Raw genomic sequence first — 14594 nt, forward strand, 5'->3', positions numbered from 1 at the left:
GGGAATGGTGGAATACCTGTCTAATCTGAATAGGTGACATGAGATGATAAGACGTTCAGGGTCATCCTCTGCTACCTAGTCCAAGGCTAGCTTAGGGTATATGACATTGATCTCAGAAAAATCAGACAAGAATAATTAATTGTAGTAGACACTTAAAAGTGTTTATTTAATCACAACATTATTACACTTGATTCTCTGTGTTTTAGTTTGAGTTCTCAAGTCTTTTTGTGTGTTAGGGTCATCAGGGACACTTTTAAATATTCTCATTCATTAGCTAGACCCTAACCAAGCCCATTAAATCAGAATTTGGGGGAGGATAGTAAATTTTTTTTTTTTTTTGCAATTCACTGATGGGGATAGCTTTTCCTTCTGGGGAACATAGTTACAGTAGTGATAAACGGTGGCCAGGATGTGATGTCAACGGGTCAAAAATTCCTGTGAGGTTGCATCAGGAGTCAAGGATGTTGTGGCCATAGCCAGCAGCTGTGAGGTGGGAATCCGGAAAGGCATGCAGGAAGCAGCCTCACTTGACCTGGCAGAGAGACTGTTAAAATGCAGGGAAACACCTCAGAAATGTGGGGAAGATAGTTGAGGAAACTGGCTAACGGTGATGGAGTGAGAATCTTTTCTAAGTAGCCTACTTAACTATTCTTAATTTAACATTTTGCACTTTTCTGTTTTTAAACAGGCTAATAGCTCGCCAGCTTGCCAAAATCCATGCTATTCATGCGCACAATGGCTGGATCCCTAAATCTAACCTATGGCTAAAGATGGGGAAATACTTCTCTCTCATTCCCACAGGATTTGCTGATGAAGACATTAATAAAAGGTAAATTACTTTGGTATTTGCATTACTTTGCCCTTAGTATGTACTGAAAGATAACGCTTGTATAAAATCTGGTTTGCATTCTCTCTGCATTAAAGTGAACACAATTATTGACTGTGGCTCTCAGATGACACTATAGAGTTTCCTTATCCTTTTGAAGTCCCTCCCCTTCCCACTCTCAACCCTGAAGAAAAGTCCCTACAACAGCAAAGGGGGGATGGAGTTGCTACAGATACAGAGTATTTATTTAGAGGTAACTATAAAGAATACCAGGAAAGGGTGCCAATTATGACACACATCTAGAGATGTATATGTGTAGGTACGGATGGGACTGTAAGAATTTAGGTCATCTTAATTTACTGTGTTTATTTAAATGACAGATTATTAGGGTGAAAATTTACCTTCTGGGATCTTAGCTCTTTCGAATTGGCTACCAAGTTCAAACTGCCTGTGATGGTTCATTTGGCAACCAACAGCAACCGTGTTCTTCTTCAAGCGGTTTATTCAGCTATCCCTGTACAGCCAGCTTCCTCTCCCCTTCTCCTCTCTTGTCTCTCCTCCCCAGCTCCCGCAGCCCCTTATAAGCGTTGCCTTCACCCTATCAGCAGCTGCCACGAAGTCACTGGTGATTGGCCATTCTCAATGACTCGAGGTGGGGTGATCGGGTAACCACACCTCTCAGCGCATACAACTCCATATATGGAGTTGTCTTTTCTCTCAAGCAATGCCTATGCCAAGCGCCACCTTGTAATGGCGAGAGTGGAGCCGCTTCCCACAATTTTTTATATGGGATTTTTTTATAGATCAGTCTTTAGAATCTAAATCTTGAATATTGCTAGTATTACTAGTATAAACATGGAAGATTTTATTAGGTTTATACCTAAGTTGTGTTGAGGCTATAACTTTGTGTAGGAATTCTATTTCCAGAACAACAGAAGCAACCATTATTTAGAAGTGTTGACAGTGTGCGTACCCACATGTATGTACACACACACACTATCTCTTAATTTCATAGTGTGTGCTCAGACGCACGTGCACACACAGGAGAATAATGTAAGTGGACTGGGAAGCAGCACACTGTGGGTTCAGCCTGTCCGGCTCACCAGTTCACGTCCCCGTCATGTCCACTTGGCAAGTGCTCAGCTCTGTTTTCTCACCTGTGTAAAGGGACTACTGTAGGTTATTAGCTGGGTTTGCTGGTGGTCTCCTCATGTAGGTTATTTGTGTGGAGCATAGGAATACTTTGATAGATTTTAGATGAACAACCAAGAGGCCAGACAGCTCTTTGGAAGGAGTCTGTGAAGAGCAGTCTGTGCCTGGTGTTCACATGGCAAGCTGGAGGAGGTCGCCCGCTCAGTATCATTTACTTTCTACTACATTTTATGCAAATAGATACCATAAAAAACCATACTTTTGGGTTCCTCCTTTTTCCCAGGCACCTTTCTATTAACCCTTGTGCTTAAAGTCTGTGTTAGTCATGTTTTTAAGAAACCATCTGCTCAGTTGCACTGAGGCCAGCTCTCGCTTTGTTGTTGGGATGAAGTAGGCCATGGATGTCATCTCCAGCCAGGGCTTTCTGAAAACAACTCATCTTCATCTTTCCTTGCTTAAAGTAAATATTTTTGGTCTGTAGCTTTAAGTAATCTACTTTACCCTGTTAATGGATTTACTGTGTTTTAGTTCCCTTCCCTGTATAAAGTGGCAGTAAGCATCAGGTGTTCAGAGTGGTACCCCACGCTGGTCACCGCTTATACTGTCCCTCTCAGTTTTGAAGTATCAGTTTTTAGTTTCTGCTCTACAGTTCAACTGTCTTATGTTTAAGTTGAATATAAAGGTTTTCTTTATCCAGGTTTTGGAACACATTGATTATTGTTGAATTCAGGAATATGTGCTTATTCAATAGAAAGCATTTGAGGTAGAATGTTAACTTTAAATTTGAAAGAAGTGTCAATCAGATAAATAAGGTCTAACTCTGCTTTTAAAATGGACAGGTTCTTAAGTGAGATCCCAAGCCCTCAGCTTCTTCAGGAGGAGATGACTTGGATGAAAGAGATTCTTTCCAGCCTGGGCTCACCTGTGGTACTTTGCCATAATGACCTGTTGTGTAAGAATATAATCTACAACGAGAAACAAGGTAGGTGTCTGACCTCAGCAGTAAGTGATTGGATTGATGGATTGCTCATATGTCTTCTTAATGGTCCCTTGTCTGTATCAGTAAACAAGAAGTAAAACATGCACAGAGATTTTCGCTTGAGGTTATAAAAATCATGGTAATTGCTATTAGGAATACATATATATATATATATATATATATATATATATATATATACACACACGTACATATATATGGGTAAAATGTTTTAAATTGTATTATTAGAAGTAGTTCTTGTTGCCTTTTTAAGTGTACAATGCTAGTTGTGTATGTATGTATATATATATGTGTATACATATATATTTATAAATATACACATAAATATATATTTCTAAAAGCTTTTTGGCTATTTGTGATTTTAAAAGCATGTCTGCTGTAATGGGGAGTGTGGGAAATCAACAGATTGCTACTGCACTGCTGGATCTGTGGGAACCTTTCAGTGCTGTGGGCTTAACAGCATTTACTATCGCCAGGCTTTGTAATTCCTGAGTATATGCTGATACTCTAGGGAGAGGCTCAGCTGTAGAACACTGTCTTTGTTGGTATTCATAGCAAATGAAGTAGTAATAAAGTAGCTGTGTTAAATAGACTTAAAATATTCTAAGGTAAAAGTTGATACTTTGGTCTAACTTTTTGTGACTGTTCATATCTTGATGCTTTGTGTTCATATCTAAGGTTGCATTATTAGGTCACTGGGTAAAGTGCTTTGAGGTTTGGTTGCTAAATAATAAATACCTTCAAATACTAAATTGAAATTTAAAAGTACCATTTGTGTTTAATTAATGATTGAGAAGTGGTTGAAACTGGAGCTGCTGCTTTTAGAGAAGGCTCGTTTTTGAAAGTACTTATTTTGCGAAGACCATATTTTAAATTAAAAAAAAAAAGTGTTTTTATGTATATACTAAAACCAAAAAATTACTATTGTTGTAGTCATAAATGTATTAAATTTGCTACTAATGACCTTATATCCAAAGTTGGGATTATTCTAATAAGATAATTGTTACGGTTAACTTTAACCTGAAACCCAACTAAAGAGACATTGTCAAGGATGGCGGCCTTGAGCTATATTTTCAAAGACTTTCTTTTTTTATATTTGATATTTTAATGTGGATGAGAGATTGTTTAAGAAAAGAAAACACTGCTGTTTTGAGTCGTGTTGATTCTTGTGTGGAATCACTTCATTTTAAACTTTAGGTATACCCTAGAGCATTAAGTCTTTGACAGTGTTCTTTAAGGAGTTACTGTCCATTGGTTATATACATGGTTGTTACAGTAAAATGAGTGGTGACCAAATCTCAATGCCATATGAAACAGGAGCATTAGCTGTGCCTGATGGGTGTGCTAGCGTGAGGTTCAGTGCGAGACCTAATCACACGCTTGTGTAATGGAGTTTCACGTAAGGGACTTCACCTGACATTTGAAGTGGACACTCAGCTTTATTTTTAACTGCAAGTTAAAGGGAATTTGTTATTTCCTTTGGAGTATAAGTTTGTCATTTATATTTTTTTTGAATATTCATTTCATAGAACAAAACTTGTTTATAAAACTAAAAATAAGGGACCAAAAAAATCAGATTACTTTGTCATAGGTACTTTACTTTGTATTAAACATTTGCCAGTCTCAGCTCTTGATAATTTACATGTAAAGTGCTTGCATATCAAAGAGAACAACTAGATTTTAATTTGGTGTTAGAGGTCAGAATCCCTCTCCATGTCTCTCTGTCTCTTTCCTTCCAGTAAGAGTTCATGTTGTATTGCTTGCTCTCCTTGTCTTTGTGGACATTTCGAGTGTTAGTAAGGAAAGGCTGTATGTATGTTTTCCCTTTATCAATTAGTAGTTTTATGTTTACTAGAAAGCTAATTGGGTCTTGTGGCAACCCCTCGCAACAAGATTTCTGTGTTAGTAGTTGATACGTAAGCTCTAAGATACTGTAGTTAGAGTTTTCAGGTAAAACCTAAAATTCAAGAACACCTGACCGGAAGCTGTACTGTTGTTATCCTTTGGTGTGATTTCAGGTGAGGAGCTAGTGGCTTTGAGGTAATGAAAGCATGTGATCTATTTGAATCTATAGTTACAAGTAGAAAATAACCACATTTTAGTCCAACAAATTGGTAAGCTTAATGCATGTTGGTATGGGAGCATTCCTTTGACACTCCAGAGATGATCTTAGAAAAGGCAATATGGGAGCCAGGTGTGTGTAGGTACATCTTGTATCCCAGCATGTAGGAGGCAGAGCAGGCAGATTTGCTCCACTGAGTTCCAGGACAGCTAGAGCTGAGACCCCATCTTGAGGGGGGAGAGGAAACTACAAAAGGGGACTACAGAGATGATGACCCAGCTATTAAAGGCTAGGCTCTTAACCACAACAACAGCAGCAGCAGCAGCAGCAATGGCAGATGGACCACACCTGTTTTAGCTGGCCGTTTTCTTTACTGTAGCAAATGCAAGCTGAGCTTTTAGAAGGGAGGGTAATTTGCATTTAGAATAATGGATTACATTTTGCATTTTATTCACACACTCATTTGATCTTTAGTCCTAAAGTCATCCATGTGACTCAAGTACAGTACCTCCCTATTTTCTGCTCATCTTAGGGGATACAAGTAGATAAAAATAATGGATGTAGTGAGTGGGCTGGCCCCATATCATCAAGCTCTCTTTTTTCTTTTAATTTCTCAGAAGTGTAAATTTGTGCAGTGTCATCTTGCAGTTACTACATATATTTTAAAATAATGTGATGAACTAGCTTTGGCATTAGTATACATATATAGTTTGCCAGCCATTATTATGGTGTTTATAGTATACATTTTATAAAAAGCTATCAGGATTTGAAAAGCTGGCATATCTGGGGAGTGGTGATGCATGCCTTTAATTACAGTACTTGGGAGGCAGAGGCAGTGAGTTCCAGGACAGCCAGAGCTACTTGGAGGAACAAACAAACAAAACAAAACAAAACAGAAGCAAAAAAAAAAAAAAAAAAAACCCCAAAACAAGAACAAAATCATTAGCATAAAGGATGCAGGTGTTTGTTAGCCGATGGCCCTTTCCCTGCTATGATGAAGGGACACCTGTCCTCATAGTGTGGTCAGTGCACAATTGTGACATAGAATTTGTAATAAATAAAACAGGAAGTAGTCATTCTTCCTTCGGAGTAAGACAACATTATGCAGTTGTTTGCCAGTCATTTGTTAATCTCACAAAGCTTAATGTGGGGAACCCGGTGTGACTTCTGGTGTAGTATTCTGATTGTAACTAATTCTTCAGTTGTTGACATGTCAGAAGCCATCGATGAAACTTTAGAGATTGTGCATTTGTCTTTACTTTTGTTAGAAGGTTCTTTGCTTTGACAATGACTTTAATTTGTTTCTTACCTCCACCCCAATTTCTTCATAAGCGCCTACATACAAGTCTTACTATAGCTTTAGATGTAAGGGATGTTAATCATTGTCTATTTTCTGTTCAGAAAAATACAAGAAGCTGACTGGTGGGCATTTAGGCAAAACAAAGGAGTAGAAGTAGATGAAGTCCTTTTATTGGGATGGTTTTAGTTTTGTTCACTGTAGGTAGGAAAGTCAGCACTACTCTGAGTCCTATGATTGGCTCTAAACGACATCCATTCTACTCTTACTAATGCAAAGCTTATTGTTTTAATGACATAGAGGATATTTTTCATTGATTTTTATTTTAAAATTTAATATAAATCAGACTTGTTAGGTTTATAGAGATTTCTTAGTCCCTTCACGCTTGACTGAGATGGCCTCAGTAAAGCTGTCTTGTGGTACTGCAGACGTGGCTCAGTTGGTACACTGCTGGCCTAGTAAATGCAAAGCCTCCGTGCCATCCTCAGCACTGGGTAAATGGTGTGCCAGGACTGTGATCCCACTATTTGAAAGGTAGAAGCAAAGAGGATAGGAAATTCAAGATCATCCTTGAAGAGGTTTTAGGCTCCCCCTCCTCTAGTTCTATTAAAGAAATAACAAACAAAATCTTGTCTTTGAAAAAGATAATCTCATATACAGACAAATGTAAATATAGATGAAACAAGTAGAAATATATCATATAAACAGTTTGCTTATAAAAACCAATGTATTCATACACATATATACCTTTTGCTTATCTGCTTGGAGTACCACCATACCTTTAAAATAAAAGCCATATGAATATTGAGTGTAAATATCTACAAACACAAATACAGACCTAACTCTTTATAACCATGAACCTGGTACCTATATAGTCTAGGACTGACAAGTTTGTGCTTTATCACTCACCTCACCTGCTCATTCATCAGTTCGCCTTAGTCTGTCTTTCTTACTTTCTCTTCATTGAGTTGCAGACCTGAGTGGCTTCCATGCCCAAGCTCTTTGGCAGCATAGTGTGTTCAGAGCTCAGTGTTCACTGAAGTGTACTGTGCCAGTCTTAGCATAGCAAGCTGGGAGTGGTGATGTCGAGTTGCAGCCATTGGGAAGCTAAAGTGTAGAATATTTTCTGTGGCCGGAGAAGTTCAAGGTAACTTAGGCAGCATAGTGGGAGCCTGCCCCTATAACCTGCTCCCCTAAAACCTGAATGCCCTTAAGTATAGAACATTTCTGCCATCCTGGAGAGAGCCTTATGTTCTCGTGAAGAGTAATACCAATCCTGAATTGATTCATTCTAGATTACTGTGTATGAGAGCAAAGCATCCCGAAGACAGACACAATGGTGCATGTCTGTAATCCTAGCTCGTAGGAGACTGAGGCATGACGATTGTGAGTTAGAGACCTGTGTTGTCAACATAGTGAGTGACAGGGCCTAGTGACAAGGCAGCCAGGGCCGCAGAGCAAGACCCAACCAACAGCCCCCTCCATTCCTTAGTTATTACGGAGCACTGACTGAGATATTTTAGATGTTTGTTTTCAGTGTTTTACTGTCTACAGTTTCTGATGTATGTTTGTCTTTCCCGCTCATTATTCTCTCATTCTTTCCCCATTCCTGCTGAACCCTTTCTTCCCAGCATCCCTCCCTCCCCTTTCTATGTGTTCCTGTGTGTGGCCCACTGGATTTCATTAGAGTTGTTTGCATGAGCCTTTTCAAACCCATGCATTAGACCCCCTGTATTCCAGCCATACTTGGATGAGAATGTTAGAAATACCATGTTTTTCCTTTTTAAAAAAATGCTCTTTTGCAACCCTTCCTCACATGTTACTGTGCCTGTATTCTGTGTAGTAGATCCTCCATTCTCTCCTAGTATTTGACTACTTTTCATGTGCCAGGAGGACTCTTCTGTTCCTCCCCCCAGGCTCATATGTCACATAGCCATGGCTAGTTCCTGGCTCTTACATTGAGAGTGATTTGTCCTGTGCTGGAGGTGATACAAAGCATGACTGACTGGGTATTTCTCGCTCATATCCTCCTGCACACTCTGTAAGACAGACAGCATTTTCTTTTGTTTTGTTTTGTTTTCAGAAATCTTGTGAGTTTTCCTCATCGCTGTTTCTCCATATCTAATGGCTGATTAGGTTGAGGGGTGGGAAAGGGTCAGGCTCTCATATAGGTGACTTTACTTTCCATTTTTAATAAGATAAAGTCATGACGTGTCTTGTTATAATTATATAGCCTTATTTAATTTGCTTTTGGCTTTAAAGTGTTTTAATAAATGGAAGACTAGTTTTCTTGTATTGAGATTTGAACAATTTAACTAGAATTTTCCTACAGTGGTGAAGGGCTTCAAAAATAGTAAAAATCAAAAATATTTTCGAGAATTCAAATTCATCCATTATTTGCTTTGTGTTGTGTGTCACTGGTGCAATTATTTAAAGGTAATAAAAATCAATGCTAGCCCTTAAGCTAATCATTTTTTTTAAAGGTTAAGGATGCCCTGAGAATCTGGATGATCTAGAAGCCCCTCCTTGGGAAGTGAGTGTGCACATAAGATTCTAGGGTGTATTTTCATTATCTGTTTACCTTTGAGACCTCAAGAAGAAATTCTTGTCTTAAGGAATTATTTATTAATAGTAATGCGCATCATTAATATTGGGAAATACTCGAAACAAAAAATTAAACTCACTGGAAAAACAAATAACGTGTTTCTGTTGTTAGGAGAATATTTTCCAGTGCTGTAATTTGATTTTTCTGGCACCCTAAAGATAATAAGGCCTCTTTAATTTTACATTGTTGCAGAATCTTAAATTTAAGGTTGAGTTCCACTTTGTAATAACTTGAAAAAGACTAGTTAATGCAGATTTTGAACAGTTTCTTTCCTTTAAAGCTTTGTGTCTTGTACAATGTGAGTTTGCCAAATTCTCTTCATCTGCTACAGATTAGGTATGCCATTGCTGCTGCCATGTGGCGGCGCCCGTGCTTCTTAAACGCACTGACTGGAGCTTTGTCGCCTCACTTGTTCACATGCACGGAGCCTGGTAACAGCCCCATCTGTATTTTGTTAGCTTCATTTTCTTATCTTTAGATTTCATTATAAACTCAACATAGCATTTAAACATAAAGGCCAGTGTTAATGAGTTAACGCTACTACAAAAGTCACTGCTAAAACTTTTCATGATGAAACAGATTTTAACTTTCCTTAAAATGATTTATATTTTAATTAAATTATGTGTATAAGCGGGTCTGTTTTTACCTGCCATTTTAACTGTATTTGCCAAATTCTAAATATAATTTTGAAAACTGAAGCTTTTATTTATGTGGCAAAAGTAAGCTTCAGGGTTGGGCTGTGTATTTTATTGGCACTTAACTGTTAAATGAGCTCTACAGAGTTGGGCTTTAAGAGCCAGAGTCATCAACGGCTGCAGACAAGAGTCACCTGTCAGGCGTGAGCTCGGTTCATTACGGACCACGGTAAATGTTGTATTCTGTTCTTTGAATGTTCTGGATCATTCTATTTAGTTTTACTTGTTGACAGTTTCCTATAGAATATCCATAGTAGTCTTTTTTAAGAATAACATTTTTTCTTGAGAAACGCTCATTGTAAAGAAGTTAGAAAAGAAAAGTTAAAGGGAAAGTTAGTAGTCTACCATTGTAAGAAAGGAGCTGAACGTTTTGTTTTGGTTTATTTCAGTTCATCTTTGCCTTGTATTCAGTATGCTCTCTTCTCTTAGACATATTTTGATAAATTACATCACAGTATATTAGCTGATTCAATATTCATTTTTGTAACTTTATATTTTAGACTCCTGATTTTGAAAGCTGTCGAGTGCTTTGTCTCAGTCAAGAACTTGCCATGATACTTTGTCTGCAGCTTCTCACTGCCAACCGTGTCCGGGTGCCCTTCTGTTGCTCTGGGAAACCCTTGAATGATGGGAGCGGTGCTTGTCAAGTAGCCTTGGGCTCGCAGCAGGCCACACTTGTAGCTGGATTGCACTGATTTATTCTCAGGAACATTTATTGTAACAAGATGTATCCAGTTTTGCACACTGGAATATACTTTGATCATTGCCACTTTTCCCAGTGTAGTGCTTAGGATCGACCCCAGGCTAGAGCCTGATGGGCAAGCACCTGCCACCAGGCTGCTCCCCAGCCCTGGCTATTCTTAAAACTGCTTGCTGAAGAGCCGTACAGTTACCATGACAGCTCTTGGTCAGAAGGTTTTGTTTTTCTTGGTGGATTAACTGTAACTGTGCTCACTCTACTTCTAGATTAAGTATTCAAATCTCTATTAAGACATTAAAATTAAGACTCTGCTCTCTTTGAGAAATGCCCCCCCCCCCCCCCCCCCCCCCCGTGTCTGCTTTGTTACTGCAGCACACTTCTTACAAGACAGATGACCACATTGTTGTCAAACAGTTTCTCAACCTCAGCATCCTGGAAAGGCCTCTCATAGCCACGGCTGCTTTTGTGTCCACTGTAGCTGTGGCTCTGTGGAACACACACATGTTTGATGTGGACAGTGATGTACAGTAGTTCTTTGAAATTATTATCACTTTTACGTTTTATCATAGAATATATTCAACTTCTGTATTTACATATAATCCCACTGTAATGAGCACTTGAAAATTAAAGTAAAAGGTGGACAGGATTGTCTACACTCACACAGACACACAGACACACAGACACACACACACACACACACACACACACACACACACACAGATACACACACATACATTTGAATGAAGTTTTAATTTAACTCATGTAATATCCTTAAGACATGGAAAACTCAGCTGGGAGGTTATACCATATAAACTTAAGAATTTGATGGCAGCTTACTTTACACTGGTGATAACATCAAATTGGTCACCATGTATACTGTCAGAACCACAGAATTCAGGTTTTCAGAGTTTGTTTCATATGTTAGATATACAGTTTGTCATAGGTGATGTTTTGTTACAATAGGCCATTAATAATTTCCACAGTTATTTTTAATTAAACATGAACTTTTAAGTTACTGATGCCCCAATGTGGTAAAAAACATATCTTTCTTCTGTTAGAACTTGGAAATGACTATATTTTCATTTTAACAAAAGTAGATAATAATGTTTTTGAAATGCTGTTGATCAAGGGACATAATTTGGATTTTGTAAAGCTCATTGCCATAAAATTCACAGCCTCACCCTGTGTTGTCTCAGAAGTGCATGTAACCAAGCACACCCATTGAGACAAACTATAAGAGAGATTGAGCTGCAAATAGCATAGGGGTTTTCTGATCATGTATATGATTTCTTATTTGCTTTGTTTCTGTGTCTCACATAGGTGACGTACAGTTCATTGATTATGAGTATTCTGGATACAACTACCTGGCATATGATATTGGAAATCATTTCAATGAATTTGCAGGTAAGAGCCATGCTTCACTGTTGGGGTTGTCTACCATCAGTGATCTTGTAGAGTTGTTCCAAGGATGAGTCCCTGTGCAGGAACAGCATGTGCTGCCCACCACTTGACCTTCCTGGAGAAGAGACCTTTTCCCTTATTGCCATCAGAAACTACTGCATAGAGGGAGAGAATCACAGCATGTGACCTGGGTTTTGATCATGTGTGAACCTTTGCTCCACATATACATCTCATGTATAGTATCTTGGCTTCCATCTGCAGCACCACAAAACAACATGGTACTTGAAATGCTTTTTAGTAAAACACTCACGTTTTTTATGGTTTTGTTTTGATTGCTACGGATCTCGTCGTAATGCTGTATCCCTCCCTCTGTTCATTTGCACATCCACCTGCCATAACAGTCACATGTGCATTCAGCTTTTCCTCACAAAAGTTCAAAGACCATTGCGGCTTCCTCCTTCATAGAACAGCATGCATGTCATGAAGGGTGAAGGAACGCTTATCCTATAGACTCCTTGCTGCCTATGAGTTAACATCAGTTTAAGTTTGATTGCTATTAAAAGGTTGAACATTTTTTTTCCTCTTGAATTTTATTTTAAAATTACTTTTAAAACTACAATTTTTTATGTAAGTGGAATATATAATTAACATGGTGTTTAGCATTTTCATAAAAGTAAAAATAAAAAATACTTTGGGTGTTTTATTCCTAGTGAGGATATTACATCACTGGACTTAGACTTATAGCAGATTCCTATCTTTTTATTTTTCTATAACTTGGTTCTAGGCTAATAAATGAAATTGGTGAAAGTTTTGTTTCTATTTACTTAGTTCTACCAAATTTACTATACTGCTGCTGCTACACACACACACACACACACACACACACACACACACACACACACACCAGCCCCATGTGTGTGCTGTGCGTGTTCTCCTATGGTCTACCATAGGCAGGAGTGAGTGTGGGTAGAGTAAGAATTCACCCTTCCATGACATGCCACATAGTCTTAGACCTTCTGTGGGAAAAGCTGAACAAACTCCTGAATGTTGGAATAGAAGGGAGGAAGGGAGCATTAAGATGAAATCAATCTGTGTAGGAGAAAATCTCTGGAAGGAGAAGCAAAAGCTATAACATGAGAGCCAGGTTTAAAGTATTTATGAGAACCCCAAGTGCCAGGCAGGAGTAGCAGAAACATTTAGGGTTGGTCATCAGGCTGTGGCCATGACCCACCTTTCTTCTATCGTCTCTTCTTCTTCACCCCTTTCTTCCTTTGGAAAAGATAGAAGCCGAAAGGAGCAGAGTTAGAGTAGATGGGCAAAACAAATTGGACTTGGTGTTTGTTTTTGTCTGTGGGGTGAGGAGGGCACAAGGGTTCGGATGGGCCTAGGAGGACTGAGAATTGAGAGTGATGGGGTACACTGTGTGAAAGAGTCACACAGTGATTGCCAAATAATATGTCGGAAGAAAAAGCTTACCCTGAGTATTATCAAAAGCTGTTAGGAAGTGGGGCTTGAGGCTCTGCTCTCCCTTTGCTGCTTAAAAATACTCAGGGGTGCTGACTCTGATGTAGACTGGGGCTTGTGCTGGAGACTGCTCAGGGTAAGCAGTGACATCATCAGCTTCCTAAGATGAGCAGCAGCTCTCTGTGCCTTACTTAGAGTTAAGCTAGGAATCAGAAGGCCGGTCCATTGTGTACTAGAAGGTTGCCAGCTGAAGTGAGAGGCCGCATTACTTTTCAGGTAGCAACTCGTTTGCAGTACATAGGCGTGGTGAAGGGTATTTCTCAGTCGTCTGTTTCTCCTCAGGTGTCAGCGAGGTAGACTATAGTCTCTATCCAGATAGAGACCTCCAGGGCCAGTGGCTGCGCTCTTACCTTGAAGCCTACAAGGAGTATAAGGGCTTTGGCAGTGATGTCACTGAAAAGGAAGTAGAGACACTCTTCATTCAAGTCAATCAGTTTGCACTGGTAAGTTTAACTAGAATCAATGAATGACATTCTGAGTGTAGCTAACTAAATGTTCATCAGATAAACCAATTTTTAGTTTTGTGAATTTTGTTTAAAATAATGAAAAATTTGGTTGCTTACAGTTTGCTTCATTAATTACTTTGCTTTAAGGACAGAATTTGTTGTTGTTTTACCCACTTATATATCTTTACCTGGGTTTAGTTTGAAAATATTTAGTTCTCTTCCAAGAATACTGTAGTTCGTTAGCACAGCTTGCAGCTGATGAGTTAAGACATTACTGGATATTAGGTCAGTTCCTTCAGCTACTTTATAAATTTTAAATATGATTTTATGAAATTGGATTTGGGAGCATTGGCCGTCTTGTCTTTTCAAGTACACTGCAGTAATGGCCCACAGCTAGACTCTGGATGCTTTTAGGTGCAGGCACTGATTCTCTAGAGACCCTGGCAGCGTAGTGCAAGTGAGTGGCTGTGTAGGTGACTGCTGCTGGGCACAGCACTCACAGAAGGAGAAGTGGACTTCACAGATTTTGTGCAGTGCTTGCATGCTTTAAATCCTAGGATTGTATCTGAACACAGTTCACTAATCAGATGCTAAGTACTATGCTACTCTAGTTAGGAATATTAGAAGTAAAGTTCTTCAGAATGCTTAAAAGTTAGAATGACGGGATGCAGTTTTTTTTTTTTTTTTTTTTTTTTTTTTTTTTTTTTTTTAAATGTAAAACTTAATACCCATCTTTAAAATGTTTAGCGAAGTGTAATTAGGAATAACCATACATGTGATTTAGTGGGAAAAGCATCATGGTGGTGCATGCCTACAGCACTATGCCTACAGCACCAGCGCTTGGGAAGCAGCTGCCACAGGGTCTAGAGCTTAGTACCAGCCTGGCCGC

The 14594-nt window shown here is 38.8% G+C and overlaps 1 protein-coding gene across 1 annotated transcript in view; it reads left to right on the plus strand.

Moving 5' to 3' along the window:
- Positions 1-14594, plus strand: part of Etnk1 (ethanolamine kinase 1) — a 43133-nt gene that overhangs the window by 18775 nt on the left and 9764 nt on the right. Inside the window, exons 3-6 of the mRNA XM_034512540.2 lie at positions 689-829; positions 2818-2960; positions 11655-11738; positions 13542-13702. Coding sequence (XP_034368431.1) covers positions 689-829; positions 2818-2960; positions 11655-11738; positions 13542-13702 — 529 coding nt within the window. The remainder of the gene's footprint in view (positions 1-688; positions 830-2817; positions 2961-11654; positions 11739-13541; positions 13703-14594) is intronic.

The sequence above is a fragment of the Arvicanthis niloticus genome, chromosome 9, assembly GCF_011762505.2.
Source record: "Arvicanthis niloticus isolate mArvNil1 chromosome 9, mArvNil1.pat.X, whole genome shotgun sequence".
Classification (NCBI taxonomy): Eukaryota; Metazoa; Chordata; class Mammalia; order Rodentia; family Muridae; genus Arvicanthis; species Arvicanthis niloticus.